The sequence below is a fragment of the Phalacrocorax aristotelis genome, chromosome 7 (genome assembly GCF_949628215.1).
Source record: "Phalacrocorax aristotelis chromosome 7, bGulAri2.1, whole genome shotgun sequence".
NCBI lineage: Eukaryota > Metazoa > Chordata > Aves > Suliformes > Phalacrocoracidae > Phalacrocorax > Phalacrocorax aristotelis.
Window position 1 is genome coordinate 39,556,464 of NC_134282.1, and position 16,887 is coordinate 39,573,350.

At 39.3% G+C, this 16,887-nt stretch overlaps 1 protein-coding gene across 2 annotated transcripts in view; it reads left to right on the forward strand.

Moving 5' to 3' along the window:
* Positions 1-16,887, forward strand: part of ALDH1A2 (aldehyde dehydrogenase 1 family member A2) — a 56,442-nt gene that overhangs the window by 17,474 nt on the left and 22,081 nt on the right. For both annotated transcript variants that reach the window (XM_075100244.1, XM_075100243.1), the window contains exons 2-5: positions 7,052-7,156; positions 7,354-7,494; positions 9,092-9,221; positions 14,212-14,273. In XM_075100244.1, coding sequence (XP_074956345.1) covers positions 7,420-7,494; positions 9,092-9,221; positions 14,212-14,273 — 267 coding nt within the window. In that variant the 5' untranslated portion in view covers positions 7,052-7,156; positions 7,354-7,419. The remainder of the gene's footprint in view (positions 1-7,051; positions 7,157-7,353; positions 7,495-9,091; positions 9,222-14,211; positions 14,274-16,887) is intronic.

A 16,887-nucleotide genomic window follows, 5' to 3' on the forward strand; every position in this document is an offset into this window, starting at 1 on the left:
ACCTGCCAGCAAGGAGCTGTTCTTCTGAACAATCCCCTTCTTAAAACCAAAATAAAATGGCCCTGCTCATCAATCGCTGGCCAGTCAGCAGTTGGTCTTCTGGAGTTGGCTTTTGATTTCCTAGTGCCTACTTATAAACCAGGTTTTCACTGATTCTGTAGCCAGCTGTTGGTTTCCAGTCAGTCACAGGAGTGCCCCACAACATGCTCTGGCTAGAATGTGAGAGATTTGTTCTATCAAGGCAGCCATAAAAGTGAAGGAAAACAAAGCTTGAGAAAATAAACAAGCTGCACCCCTGACTGGCAACTAATCGTTAGGACTCTTGAAATGTTTCCAAAGGAGAAGAAATGAAGTTTCCGAGATGGGAAAGGATATGAAATTTCCTGACCAGACTGAGGCACAGGTGCCCGGTATCTGTGATGTTATGCAGTATTTACCAAGTGAAATGCTGCTGCTGGATTTTTTGCATGCCTTTAAAATTGTTGTGTGTCGTGTCCGATCCCCCGCCCCCCCCCCAAAAGGCCACTATGTATTTCTTAATGCCTCCAGGTATGAGAAGACGCTGAGGGCCAAACAGCTGTGATTCTTTTATAAAGTACTCTGGCATCTGATGCCCCCTCCCCCATCCTTGCAGATTTAATGTCAAAGGCTCTCTAAGGAGAAAGTCACATATGAAAAAAAGATCTTTGATGGAATGAAACTATAACCAGCTACTAAATCAATTGAGTTAAGAAATTCCCGTTCCTTCCTCCATTCATCCAGAACCATATCTCCTGTGGGAAGCCATTATTACTTGGATGTTAAAATCCTCTTCCTGTACCAAAAAACATTTCTGGAGCTGCAACAGCACAAAACCAATGTTTATTAAATCCATGGGAAAATAATTCCACCTCTAAGGAGCTGAATGCTAGGCCACTGTCTGTCCACTGGCTGAAGTTCTTACTTATACAGCTGGGGAGCCTGAAGAAAATGTCTGATGACATCATCACTAAGCAATAGCGAATTAAGTATGTAGATCATCATTTCACTTGCACATGATTTGAGAACAGTTTCAAGAAAGGAAATAAAAAGTTACATTGTTGCCACCTGTGTTGATTACTCTTATGAACTAAAGGAGCCCAAATTACTTTTCTGTATGTTTTCAGAGACGACAATACAAAAAAGAGAGGCAGGGAGCACACAGGAATCCCCTGTGAATTTAAAAATCAGTTCCATTTTCCAAATCCAGGGCTAGTCCCTTGGTGAACATCAGAGGGAATCTGCAGTGCCACGAAACAAATCTCATTCAACTAAGAGCTGCAAAGGAGGTATTAGTTCTGTGCTGCGTTTTAATGAATGATATTTATACACACACCCCCACAAAGATAGTTGTTTTGTACTTCCTCAGTGGTAAATAGTGATGAAAACACAAAATCCTATCCATTTTTTCCCTACTCTAAATTTTGCTACTACTGCATTGCAGATTAGATTGTTCAGCCTGGTTTTATACACCTCCCTTTGTCTTTGACTACTTATCACTCCAATTACCTGCATGGTTTGAAATGAGCATTAAGTTGCTAATTATTAGTAAGCCAACTGGGGCAGATGGCTACTTAAACAAGATATTGTAGTTGTTTATTTGCAAAACTTAATTTGCTTTGTTTTATGCTTAAAGCATTTACTCTTGGCTTGATTTCAACACTGATGAGCATCCAAAAATGCTATTCAACTCAGTGCATAATGCTTTTGAAATGCAGGTCTTACGCAAAATGCAGTATATAATTTATTTCCCACTACGTGTCAGTAAAGTCTCAAATTAACCTGAATTTTTACATTATAACTTTTTACATGAATTTTTTTCCTTTCTGTGCTTTTTTGTATGATGCAGTATCTCAAAGGCGCTGAACAGTCATGTGCCCTGTAGGATGGGTCAGACTGCTTCCTTGGTTAGTCCTATGGAACTCCGGCAACAGTGGCTGTATGCAGTTAACCATGGGCAGCATCTGAACCTAGCAAATATGTCGTGGGACCATCATCTTGCAAAGTTCTATCAAAAGGTCTATAATAAGTGTGTGTGTGAGGAGGAGGTTATTGTCAGTACCAGGAGGAGTGTGCCTGTCCTTTTAGGGAAATGCAATGCCCTCTCCATCTTTCATTTGGAAAGGAACAGAAATTATCAGGAGACGTTTGGGATGAGATCTCACAAGAATGATGACACTCCAAGGGCATGCTCACAGGGACAACTGGCAGCTTCCAACTGCACCTGTAAGGCCTGTTTGACACTTCCCCATCCCACACACATACACACCTCACCCAGCCACTACCTCTGCTGCTGCCCTGTTCTGCCTGTTGCCTGAGGCGGCATTGCTGGTGAACAACTAGCATTTTGTTTCCTCATTAGACCACTGTACACCAGCTACAGCCAGATTCCTCACTTACAAGAGACACTGTCTGTTTTGCCACTTGGGTTTGTTCTTGGCCAAATCACTGTACTGACAGGGACATCTACGTAAAACAGGAAGGTTTGCCTTTTCTCTTCCTCCTGTGACACTACTGCAGTTACTGGCTCTACTGAGAGTAGGTGGCAAACTAAATGTTCATGTATTACAAAATTTTTCAAGTGTTCCCTTCTTCCCTTTCCATTTTGGCATGGTTTTGTTGATAGCACAATAAACAGGCCAGATTATTTAACTTCTCACAATACCGCATAGCAAATACATGACATACTATATACTTTTTCTTTTCCTTACTGCAAATCACAAAGGTAACACTAGGACTCAAACAAAAACAAATTACCTCAGTAACTCCTGGAAAACTCAAGTGGTTAATCAGTTACCTTTTATTTACATACATATGCTTAATGCTGAATTAAGTTGTAAAAACCAAAGGCTGATTTATAGCCCCAGTCAGCCTTAATTAACATTGATTCCAGGGGAATAGTAAATGTGAATAGCCTTCACAATTGAGGTTGAACAATGAACTCACTGGGTGTTGTCCAATTTGTAGCATGATTTACATGGAAGCAAGCCCTTCTTTTTTCTAGGGTTACCCCTTTTTCATCTGGTGTTGAGGATGGGTTATATATAATCCATGGATACGAACATTTGCTGTCAAATATTCTCCCTGATTTAGAGTTAGCCTTTACCATGGTCACTATAAATAAGGCAGGGGAAAAAAAAACAGTTTGAGGCTTTGCAGGGATTCCTTGTTCTTGCAATGTGTCATCGGTTGTCCATTTCGTGGCATTTTTACGAAGTGGCCATAATGAAAGTCAGATTAAATGTAAAGGATATATACATTTAACCAACAGCCATTGGAGTCAGTAGTGCTGGAAGAGTTATAAAAGCCCCTGTGAATGCAAATTTATTGCAAAAGAATCTGCGTCTTGGTGGTAGGAATATCTGCTGAATGGTACTACCTGACACTGAACACCTAAAACTTTCAAAAGTGAATTATTTAAGTGTAAGGTTTTGCTTGTAAAGCCGGCAGCTGTTGCATTTCAAGACTTGAAACTGTTCCAAAACATGGGACTAGGTACTTTATTTGTGCACTAGAGTAAATACTCTGATTTTACTGCCAATTTAAATGTGCTCAGTTTACAGTAATGAGCTTGTATGGGCAATACCTTGTTTATAGAAAGTGGAATAGGAAGAAACTAACGTTAACCATTAACAGTAGCAGTTTCTCTTGCCTTCAACTCTAACTTTATGCCAAATAGATCCTTCCCACGTCCTATCTGAAATACTTGCTATTACTGTTCTTTTTCTAAATCTGTGGGGTAAATGGAGCATTCAATAAAATAACACACCTTATAGTTCCAGTCAATTACAACACGCTTGTAATTCCAAGGCACTATTTCTTATTCCTATGGTGAAATGTATTTTAAGAGCAAATACATGTCCTGTGTACTAGCAAACGCGATGATAGGTGTTCATCCCAGCAGAATGTAGTTAACATTTTAAAATCTTTCTAAAAAAGAACAGACCACTTTCATAAGGGAAGAGTATTGAATTGCTGTTGCCTCTACTTCTCAGGTTCCTGTATTCAACCTAACTGTTTTATTCTTTCAAGACAGATAACACGAGGAACCTATGTGTTTATGTACATACTGTAACCTTAAACAAACATCCTTACATATCCTTTGGCTATCTGTTCCTGAAGCTGCAAGCTTTTCTCCCTTCCCCTCCCTCCTCAGCACACCCCCACATGCCCTGGGCATGGAATTAATTCCACCTAACTCAGTGGAAAGGATGACAGCAAAATCCTTCTTCCACACAGGTCACAGATCTCAGAGTTTCTTTGTTGCACTTACAGTCTAAAAAGTGACAATGATACACCAGAGGATTTTGGCTTATGGTGTTAGTCACTATGGATCATACTGGTGATTCTTTCATTATCTTACTTTGGCTGGATTAGCTCCAAAATGTCCTAACAGGGCCAGTGCTTTGGTTTGCAAAGCAGTGTAATCATTGAGCAGGAAGACACCATCCACGGGCTGAGGAGCTTACAGTCCACAGCCATGAACAGGTTCAAGATAAATACAGCGTGCAAAGAAAGTAATGGTGTGGTAGGGCCTGGGTTTGGCTACCTCTGAAAAACCAAAACAAAAAAGGGGGGGGAAAGAATCGAAAGGATGGACTCTGAAATAGATGAAAGGGCACACAGCAAAGTGGCTGCAGCTAGTGGCACAGGGAAGATGAGGAAACACAACAGAAACACATCCATAAAAGCAAAAGCACACGTAATTGTTGGTTTCTTTGCACAGTTGTTGTATCACCAGGGTCTTTTCAAGGCAGGCATGGCTTCCTTCTGCCCATGTCCTGAGTCAGCCAGACGTGAGTCAGCTGTGAACCAGAAGCTATGTCACTGCAGTTAGTGTGGCACTGAGCCTGAGCTAATAAGCCCTGCTGAGAAGAACACAGCTACATGGCTTCCATTTGGCTTGAAGAATAGATTGAGCAAGCTTGATCCGGTAACAGAAAACTCTACAGACATATTTTCGCCTTCATGTGCAAATATGAGTGCAATTTCTTTATGTTCTTTAAAATGCACAAGCACACCAGTGTCCTCACCATGTTCTTTTCTTGCAGTACCCTTTGGTGTTGCAACTGTTCACCTTGCGCTTTCTGACTCTATTTTCTCTTGGCTGCTTTTTTTGCTTGAATAGTGTTGGGTTTTTTCCCAGCTCAGTTTCTTCTCATCAATTTATGACTATCTCTCTACTCGTTCCGTTCCTTCCTTAAAGATACGTTGAAGCTTTGGTGATCCTCTTGCCTTAAACATCGAGCATTTCAATGCTGATGCTTTTTTTGCCATCAGACAACCTGTGAACTCTTAAATTACAGTAAGTTTTAAACTAGTTAGTTAGCAGGCTGGTGTGGCTATCCTCATTGTACTATTCCAAGGCTACAAAAACAGCAGCTGATCTATAATCATATTGTACTATTCTTTCACTAGAAAGGAATGGTATTACGTTCCATTCATTTCTACATGAAAAATATGTAATTTTTTGTCCTGTTGTGCCACATCAAACTTTGCTATAAAGAAAACAAAACAAAACAAAACAAAAAGGAGCCAACAAAACATGATACCATTTAAGCAAAGTCCTTACATATGGACTGTCTTTCATCATCTCCCAGAGCTCATCTGGCTGACCTGAGCCATGTACCAATACAAAGGTAGCAGCTTCTTTATTGCATGGTAGTAAGACAGTAGAAAGTGCAAGAGTAAAGAGGTGGCAAAGTACTACTCTGGACAAGTCGTTTGTGATGTTTAGTCTGCCTAATCAGTGAGACAGTTTTTGTCCCAGCATCCATGGCGGTTCTGTGAGGAAATTGGACCAATACTTAATGTATTATTCATTCTTGTTCCAGAGCTATGATCTAAACAGATAGGCTAGTTTCTACCACCTGACTGTCTCTGACTGGAACTGAGAGTCCTGGATCTTGCAAAGGGTCCCTCAGCTTCCTACTCATCTACAGTTGTAGGATCCATATGGGGTGTATGCTTTGTATGGGTGGGGCTTTGCTTTGTTTTAACCAGAGAAAGGTCCCTGTCTCTATAATCACAGCTTAACCCCTCATGCAAAAAAGGGTGGTGAATATTCCTTCTATATAGGGGTGAACTGCTGCCTCCAGTGAAGTCAGTGGTAAAATTCCAATTGAATTCAATGAGGCCAGAATGTCCCCTTACACATTTAAAATTGTATTTCATGGAATAAAATGAAAGAACATTGATAACTAAACTCCAAGGAACCCATATGGTGCCTGGACTTTTTGAACATATTTGCTCTTAGAAAGATTTCAAGGACAGGAAGAGTCTGAATACCTGGAAAAGCTTTCACACAGTCATTTTCCTAGGGTGACTTATATTTGCTGATAAATAATTGCATCCTGTTCTTGAAAGTCATTCAGTAGAAAATAACTGGCATGTATGCAGCTACCTGTAAAAATCTGCTTTAAATAAACTCATTCATCATTACCTCTTTCAAGACAGCTTTTGTCAGCACCATTAAAATTCAAATTTGGTTTGCCCATGACAATTAAAATTATGTCAACACGAGAGAATTTAACATTTCCATTGTTCCAAGCAGATAAGCAAGTTAATTCTGTGCTGCAAGCCATCACTGTAGCCATAATCAACTGACTGTTGAAGAACTGTGATGTTTGAGATTATTCAGCCTTGACTGGGTTGTATCAGTGACCAAATGTTTACTTACTGAATTGAATGATTACCCCAAATCCTTGACTTGTCTCCAGCAGTTTCAAGGCTTTTTCTCTGATACTTTCTGATGTCTTTTCTTAGGTTATTTGTTATAGTTTTTGAACCAAATTTGAATGTCAACCAAGTTTTTTAGAGTTTGATGTTGGTTCTATGGTAACACTGCCACAGAACACAGGAAGACATCAGGGGCTGACCATTAGTCTGAACTCTTAAAAACTGTTATTTTCATGGGCATAAATAAGTTTCAACTGTTTTGCATTAGAACCTGCAGCCTTTCCCAGGACTTTGTTGTTATATACGCTATTGTTTGTTCATGTAGGAGGACTGATGACTTTTCTTCCTTTTCTAGATTTTCATCAATAATGAGTGGCAAAATTCTGAAAGCGGGAGAATATTCCCGGTATATAATCCAGCAACAGGAGAGCAGATCTGTGAGATCGAGGAAGCTGACAAGGTAACTCCTCGTGTGAATGGGTAGAAATGTATAAATAGGTCAAAGCAACAGGTCCAGAATAGTGCTGTCGGACAGTTCTTTTATTTATCACAGTTCTAAAATCCATCATGTCACTAAAGTGGTACAACAACAAATTTCATAAGCCTGGTAATGTTATTTACCTCAGTGCCTTTGGTTTTCTTCTTCCTTCTTGACAGGTTGATACGGACAAAGCAGTGAGGGCAGCTCGCCTTGCTTTTTCTCTAGGTTCAGTTTGGAGGAGAATGGATGCATCAGAAAGAGGCCATCTTTTGGATAAGCTAGCAGACTTGGTCGAAAGAGACAGGGCAATTCTTGCTGTAAGTAGCACATGGAAATCAACAGTCAAATCACCTGTCAGTTTTACATTCTGAAGGCATATTATTTCATAAATATGTTAATGTGAATTATGTTTGAAAACTACACTCAGCTTGATGGCTGAGATGGCTGACTGTCTACTGAAGACCTGATCCAAAGCTCACCGAAGTCAAGAAGAGTCTTCCAGTTGACTCAAATGAGCTTTAAATAGGACATCAGACAAATGATACATACATGTATGCCTGTTATGTGGGCTTGTAACTTTTCTAAAATAAAAAATGGAAGACTGAGTGCAGTGAGCTGTGCAGATGTTAATGAAATGGCAGGTGAAATGCTTACTGACATTTAACTGGTAACATGAATTCTGGGTATTGCACTATTTTGCTCATCTATGAAGCCATCTAAGCAACGGCATTGTTAATGTTGTTTTCCGCATGTCAAGTGCTTTGAACTAAGCTGGTGAACATCTTAATTCCAGCTTTGTCAACACTTAAATCATCTTACCACCAATGTATACTGTAAAATCGCCACAGGGAGAAGGAAATGCACAGCAAATCAAGTTTACTCTGCCTGTTATTTGATTTGTATTTCTAGACCCAAGTTCTTTACTGAATTGCACTGCAGGCAATGCCATTAATTGCCCTTGGGGATATAAGTCAGTGCAGAATTAGGCCTCCATTCTTCTCTATAGAAACTCATTTGATGGTTGGTGTGTTACACATGGGCGTACTTTGTCCATTCTTAATGATTTCTATTAGATAGGTATTGAGAAAGAGTTAAGCTACTCAACATCTTAGAATATTTTATTGGATTCTTTTTGCTAAATGATCTTAGGAACCCCTAAGAGGATAGCTTATAAGATACTTTTAAAAATAGGAATATTAACTTAAACGTAAGGACATTAGCTTGTTAATTTATGAGCTTCCCTAGAGGAGAGTTGGTTTATTTGATGGCAATAAATAAGCTGGCTGTACAGTATAGATATCTCAGACCTCAGCAGGAGTCTTGGCAGCCACACAGAGAAATTTTTACATTCACATCAATTACATAAAGAGGGATATGTCCATTCTTCTCTTTATGGATTCAGATCATTAATATGGGGTTACAGGGAGCCCCTTAGCTGTTATTAACATAACAGAACCTAGTTTGACAGGCATTTTTATCTTGGCTCCTGATTAAAGCAATTTAGCTTTTATATATCTGGACCAAACACAGTGGCTTTTAGGTCCAAAATACATACAGGCACATGTACATGCATGTGGATACACACACAAACCCCCAAGACAGACAGACACATGCACATAAACATGCACGCACATGTTCTTAAAATCATAGTCATTCCAGAATACTCCAGAAGGAGCCAGTTGTGGTTTTTTTTTTTAAGGAAAATGCTTTTTGTTTACATTTGCAAAAAGAAATAACACAAGGGATCAGATAGTTGTTCTGAGCCTCGTGGGTTAAGACTATGCCAAGGCATAACGGTTTGGTCTTAATTAAAATCTCTCATGATTCGAGAGCTGTTAAGACAGTGCATTCTTAAGTACAATAGTCTAAAAATGCTACTGTGCTGATATCTCTTAACTTTTTCTTATCCCCTAGACTATGGAATCATTGAACAGTGGCAAACCTTTCTTGCAAGCTTTCTATGTAGATCTTCAGGGAGTCATAAAGACCCTGAGGTATTACGCCGGTTGGGCAGACAAAATCCATGGAATGACCATTCCTGTAGGTAAGGGGGATTAAAACACAGGTACGCGCCTAAACCATCTCATGGCCAAATGCCTTAATAGATTACAGCTTTGTGAAAGGTAGAAGAGAACCTTGTTTTGGTCTTATAGTGTGTAGTATGTTGCTGAAGCAGAGGTTAAGTCAGCAAGGGCTGGACAAGATGACCTGCTATTGTTCTGCCCCACATGCCCATCTCAAAGAGTGTTTTCTTTCTTTTGCACGTGTCCATCTGAGAAGGAGATAGCTCAATACCTACATTTAAATATTGTTACACTTATAAAAATGGACGCAGCGTAAGCCTGACAAATACCTTGGCACACTAACATAAAATAGTGTTAGCTGCCTGTTTAAGAACTGGTATATTTGTGTATATATCTTATTAATATCTGTCTTCTTGCTGCCTATACAAATCATTTTACTTGGGACTAACACTGGATCCAAATAAATTTATACTTTGAGAGAATTTGTGATGTTACTGTACAGAACTGAACATACGTATCAAATATAGTTTGTTATATATCCTGCTTCAAATTATTCAGTGGGATGAGTTTTATGTTGTATGTATAAATCTTTATGAGTGCTAGGAAATTAGTTATTTTGCTCTTATATTTTTCTAAAGAGATAAGGAAAGAAAAAATCCTTACCATTATTTTTATTTAACAAGTATCTCCCTCCTGCCCCTCCCTCCCAGGTGTTCAACAAATACAGGCTGCATTTTCTGTTGTGAACATATTCATTTGCAGTCTGAACTAGATGTACCAACTGCTATAATTACACAAAATGGCACATGACAGCAAAGAATGATTTTATGGAGGTGCAGTCAATAAGATAAATGTACTTATCTTTCACATGCATAAAATAAATCTTTGGAAAACCAGTAAGGAAAACAAACATTTATTCTATGGATTCTTTTTGGCTTCGTGGTGCACACTGTTGATTGCACATACATGTTTATTACACTTTACTGAAGGAGACCAGAAAGGCACACTCACAAGTAAATGAATTTTGCTGTTGCCCATCTATTTCCATAAAATTGCATTATGTAACACAGTATCTGAAGTACACTAGACTGCCTCCGTACAGTGAAGCACAAAACTATCAAAGTTAAGCAAGCAGATAAACTGAAAATGCAGCCCCAGAATTTTCAGGAGGAAAACAGATCATGTAACTGTTACTGCGGCATTACTCATCATGGTGTTTCAGCTTATTAAAACTGTGGTGTGTACTGACTGATGTTTATCATCACTAGTATATTTTCATCAAAGAAATGACAATATTTCAGGTGTAGACTCTCCTATAAGGACTACTGAAGATTGACAAATTCAGTTAGGCTGAGATTCATTAATCCTGGTTTTGCTGCTTGCACTTCACATTTAAACATGAAAAAGTGCAGAGCACACCATAAATTCATATATTCAGCAAATTTCCTGTTCCCTAATCCCTTTCTCCCTGGTCAGTGAATGCCACCTCCTCACTCGCTAGTCCTGCAGGTACACAGAATTTAGGTCAGTCACCAAAAGGCATTGCCAGGTTAAGGAGAATAAATATTCTCTGCTTATTCTTGTCCTCAAGTAGTGTATCAGATGAAAACCCTGATTTTTTTCAGTGAGGTGGGCTACGCTGGGGGAGAAGAAGGCACATTTTCAGCAGGCCTTCCTAAATGCAAACTTCAGTGCTAACAAGCAGAGTTAGCAGAAGTGTAGAATCATAAGTCCATTCACAGATTTTCAGGGTATCAGTTAGTTCTTCCTCTTGATTTTAACACTCCTCTGTATTCCACTAGTTTCACACCATAAATTTGTCATTCTTATAAAGCTGTTTTAGAGCAAGGCCAGTTAAACAATGGTGCTCTTTACATTCACTTACCATCAGCTCATCAAAGAAAACCAAACAAGACAACAAAACCAAAGTAAAAACCTTATTAGATTTCCTTCTCTTTCTGTTCAGTGTGCTAATAAGTCTGAAACCTCCCAATCTTTCATCTGTTTCTGTTGAGGTTTTCTCTTCCTCTAAATACAAATAGGCAAGTGATAGATAAGTAGAACAACAGTGTGTTTTACAGTCACATTCCTTTTGGTCCCAGAGCTGCTAAAACCTTCAGACTGCCCTTTGTTTGTTCCCATGCAGAAAGCCTTGATGATTTAAATTAAAACAGAATGAGGCTAGGGCAGACACTGTTAAACTAATAAACTGAATGCAAGAAAAAATATATCTTTACATCAATATATGATAAGCTACATAAAGAACTACTAAAGAATCAACTCAGCTCTCCTCACCACTTGTTTGCTGAGTGCTCCTGTATGAGGCATGTGGCTGTATTATGATTGTTATCCAAATAAAATATCTGGGACAGAGACTCCTGATGGAAATCCGAGCAAACACATCTGTGGAAGGTATTGCTGTCCCAAAGTGAGATCCCTGGATAAATGGGGCTTTCTTTCTGATTAAAAAACAAAAATCTTGGGGCCAGGTGCTAAGCAGCTGCACATTGATCTGGCTCTGCTGATATCAGTGAGGACTGAAGAATGCCAGTTGACGTCACCTGAGTATTAAAAAAACTTTTAAGACAAATTTTTAGATTGGATGTGGGATCAGACTGTCAGATCCCTCTCGAGCAATGTTCTTCTGGCTGCCAGCTAGTAGAAGGAGAAGAGTAACCATCATCAGCAACAGCATCTTAGCATAAGTGTCATTAGCATGACATGTATAAACTAATCTTAAAACTCTAAAATGTTTTAAAAGTCTCCTATTTAATTTCTGAGCATGGGGGAGCTTTCTATGCTCACTGTTCAGAAAAAGTGATTCACTTCATCAACCTTGAGTTATTTTGCCATGGCAACAGCTTAGTTTATATTAGGGACAGGGTGGCTCAAATACATCTGTGGTCTGCCCAGAGGATCTGAAGCTTCTGAATAACTTCAAGTTGCGTATGTTCATAAATATATTGTTAGAAAGCACCCTCAAAGATCCCATCCAGTCTGTGGATGGTGGCCTTTGGAAGTAGGTGTCAAAAAGGGCTGCTGTCTAGAGTGTAGTGGAAGAAAGCAGGGCAAACAACTCTGAATGGGAGGTATTGCTCTGCAGAAAGAATGTTCTGCCTGCATTCGGTAGAATTAACCACTGTTCGTCTGACTTGGCAAGCGGGTTCAGGTTATCTATAATTTTAAGTTATGAAGCACACAGACATGTGGCAATGATTATGCAGTGACAATCTAAAGTCAGACAGTGCTAACATAACTGTGTTACTGTTATGTTGTCACCATCCTTCTGGCTGAGAATCCACCTCTCAGTACTACCAAGTGAAAGCTGGTATTTTTATCTGACTCCTCTATGTGCCTCTTGGGCACTTAGACAGGTTTGCCTGGATATACTTATCTGTATTTTGACTTCTACTTTACTTCTCTCTGGTCTGATGATTCTTCCTATGATCTGTGAACCACTGCGAGCATCTGTGAAAGATAACCTAGAAAAATCACACACATCTCAATTTGTGAAACAACTTCCACTGGGAAGTTGTTAAGCATCCAGAAATCAAAAGGGTGCAATGACATTTTGTCAATGCAGAGCAAACTGACTGACCAACTATTTTCTTCCTCCTTTTCCTGATGTGAATCTCTTCTCTCTCCCCCTCCCTCATCTCCTCTGTTCTGTCCCTTGTCTTGGTTGCAGACTATTGTTACCTTTCTCATAATTATCCTGTATCTGGCCCCCAGCTGATGTATTAGCTACTCTAGCTCAGGTTTCTATGGAGCAATTCCTGTAAAGTAGATGTACAGAAATAACCAGACTGAAAATAAGTTACTTCTAATCAAATTTAAGTTGAAGTATTTACTTAAACCCAAGAAGTTTATGGATTAACCCATTTATTGTTACCAGATGTATAGTACAGGACATTGCAGCAGGTTCCCAAAATGTTGTGAAGTTAGGTCTTGCCCCAATATTGAACAAGGCTGGCTGCAGCACCAGGCTGCATGGGGTAGATGCCACAGCTGCCCCCATGCTCTGACACCACGTGAAGGGAAGCACATAACCCTACGTTGGGCAGTGACAATGGGAGCAGAAGCACTGTAATCTCGCCTCCTCTTACTGCCTTCGTCTGTCTGACTGCTTCCTATCCTGGTAAATCATCTCCTGTGATTGAGCCTAGGTAACCTTCTTGTCATTAGCACATACTTAGCTGAAATGATTTTTCTAAGTAAAGAGATTCAAGTTTTTCTAGATGACCAAGCACTACAGGCCAAGAGGCACATTCAGCTCATACCTTTAGCATAGCCCTTCCCTCAGCTGTAGCCTCACTGAAAAACATTTGACCTAAATTCAGAGGTGGTTTGAGCCTGGGCTAGTTTATGCAGCTACAATACTCAATTTAGGTACAAAAGTGCTGTAAATCTACTGTGCACAGATGCAGGCCAAGCACACTGACAAGGCTGATGGTTAGACAATACCTTAACAGGTCCCCACACAAAGCAGGTCATCTTCCTGCTCTTTATCATTTGGGAAAAAACCTACATCATATCATGTGGTGTATCATTCTATTACTTCAAACTGCCTATGTCTTCAGTGGAAGATGAGTGAGACGCGTGTTACTCTATTATCCCACATCCGCTTGTATATACCTTTCTATTGCTGTGTTCCAGTCATGCCTTTCAGGAAATTGCCTTTGCGACTCTTTCTTCACTTCTCTCACCCTGAAATCAGCAGAGGCCAGTAAGTGGCTTCCTTGCTACTGCCCTTTTTTGTGTGGTACGGCCTGTCCTCTTTCCCAAGAAACAAAGCAGCTTATTTTGTGATGGGATGCCTGCTTCCTTTGTTCTACAGAAAGAACAACTAGGTTGCTCCTGAACCTAGGTTTCCCATGCTTGCTCATGAAAAAACATTTCCATGACTTCTTTATTTCTTTTACTGCCATCAAAGGCTGATCCTTAGAGCTTTTTCTCCTCTCTATGCCAAGTCAAACTGCACTTGAGAGTAACCATGCTCATCTGTTTCAGATGGAGATTATTTTACATTTACAAGACACGAACCCATTGGAGTGTGTGGACAGATCATCCCTGTGAGTATCTCTACTAGCGCTTTCTATTTATTTTCATTTGAACCAGCTCTCTTTAAAGACACATAAAACATGGTCCTCAGCTATGTGTGTTTTCCATTACGAAAAAAGCTGAGCTCATATTGTTGACATATCTTTAACAGCCTCCCTGCAAATGCTTATTTGAACATGCTAATAGGGTTTAGGCTCTGTTATTAGGAGTTAAGTTCTCAAGTCGTAGAATTCTCATGATTAAAACAAGCAAAGCAAAACACAGTGTTAATATGCCGTCAGTGGTTATGGATGTTCACACAGCTTATGGAAAATTGATGCTTTGCTGTGGTAGTCTTTTTATTTAGTTAGTTTTTACTGTGATTTAACAGGCTCCTCAGTTCCTGGGAGAATTTTATGCATTTTAATTCCATTCTTTCCTGCTATTTCTTTTACAAGGCTGCAGGAGAAAAGGAAACTGCAGGAGATATATCATTACAATTAACATTGTGTAGCTAATGAAAGACATGAAATGTTTGTTTTATTTGTTATGAGAGAGAAACACAGCATTTCATCAAATCTAATACTCCCCCTACACCCCAATATACAACCTTAATATACTCTTGCTGAACACTGCATGGGAATTATACTGAGAAACCAACTTTTTCAGAAGAACCAGTTAACCGCCTTTGGCAGAAATTTCAATGGGAGGCTCACATATAGCTATTAAAATATTGTGTGGAAGATTTTTTCCTTGACAGAGCACTGGGGAACTAATCATGACATTCTCTGAAATTTTTGTTGATGTTGTTTTTTCCTTTTGTTCATGTTAACCACAAAGCCACTAAACAGCAACATGCAGCAATTCCATTAAAAGAGTAGCAGCCAGAAAAGATTACTTAACAATGTTAAGCCCTTTTGCCCTATTTATATTTGTAGTTATTTCATGTCTTTGTTACGGGGCGGCTATTGTGCTTGGTATTCTGTAGAAACTCAGAGAAACATGCAAACGTCTCAGCGAGTGTGTGGCTACACCCGTCCTGCAAACACCTATGCACTCTCCCAGCTTGACTTGCAAGGGTCCTTATGAACGGATGATTCCACCACTCTGTCCCCATTCTTCAGCCAAGAACATGGATAAGCATTTGCAAAATGATGACCCCAACATCTAACCCCAAAGTTGCTGGACATCTCCTAGGCTTGTGTCATTGAACTTAACTGACATATCTGTTGAAAAAACTTGTCCAGGGGCTGAAGATCATGTCAAAAGCAGGATTTATTTAGCTAAGATTTGTAAAACTCTTTGTTGAGGTTACTCAGCCATCTGCCATACTGGTTCATTCTTCCCCCTGAGTTTGTCCTCCAAAACTCCAACGTGGCTGTCATACACATCTATTCTAACACCGCTGCTAATCTGTTACATGTTTCCTCCACAGCTACCAGTCACAGAGTCCAGCCCCGGGCTGCTGCATGCACTTAGCCATTAGATTAGCAAATATGTTATTACAAAAATAAAACTAAACAGCAAGCCTAACACTAAACTCTTCATCCTCTTTCACATCCTAGCTTCCATCAAAACATGTGGTCTTTGGCAGCTTTGTAGCATAAACAGGGCTATATACTAACCTATAAAACCTCATCAGAGCTCTCGTTGCAATACCGTTAGGAGTGCAGGCTGTCAGCACACTGTTGGCCCTATAGCTCCTTTCCCAGGTTTATATACTGGAGATGGAATTAAAACATCACTTTGTCTCCAGAGTTTATAAACAACTGAGGGAGTAAAAAATTGGGTGTTCGGTGAAGGAAAGACAGTTGTGTATTTTTTCAAGCTAGCCAGGGGCTAGAGAGATGTCCGTAGAGTGGCAGCTGATATGCATCAGGCAATAACGTGTTCTGGCCAGTGGCAGACTCTTTGTGACTGATATTTTCTATTTTCTTTCCGAAGGAGGTTGTTATATGCATTTATAAGAGTGATTGTGCAAATACAGTTATTTTTTATATTCTGGCATTTCCACTGAAATCAGTGGGACTATCTACTTAACCTGTTAGGATCAAGTCTTGATGCAGAAAGGCTGGTTACACAACTTATTTGTGGATCAAGCTAATATAATTCACTACATCTGCTGCTGCAGTTAAACTAAGTTGAAATTAATGATGATAAAAAATTTTGTATCAGCAGAGTGTTTCTCAACTTGTTTTTTACTGTTCTTTTAACATCTTCCATAGAAATTGCTCAGTAAGAAGTTTTCAAGAAAATGAAATGCTTTGACTAAGCATTGACATTTATGGGTTTTTTTCATGTAATTCCATCAATTAAGGATTATATCATTTTGAGTATAAATTTTATATCTTAAGATGTATTCAGGGATAGTAAATTTACATCCAAAAATGCTTCAGCATGAACAAATAGTTCTCTCCAAATGTATCAGAAAAAACTGTTTTATATGGGGGAATTAAAAGTGCCAATTGCGAAACAGTAAATGAAATTAGAAGTTGCGACTAAAAAATTAACAGATAACAGAAGATTCTTTTATGAAGACTGCGGGTGTGGGCTGTATTTCTTTGAACAGGAGAGAAAGAACTAAAAGGTCACTGTTGTTGCTTTCTTAATAGCAGTAATTAAAAAAAATCCTTGCTTTGTGCTGGG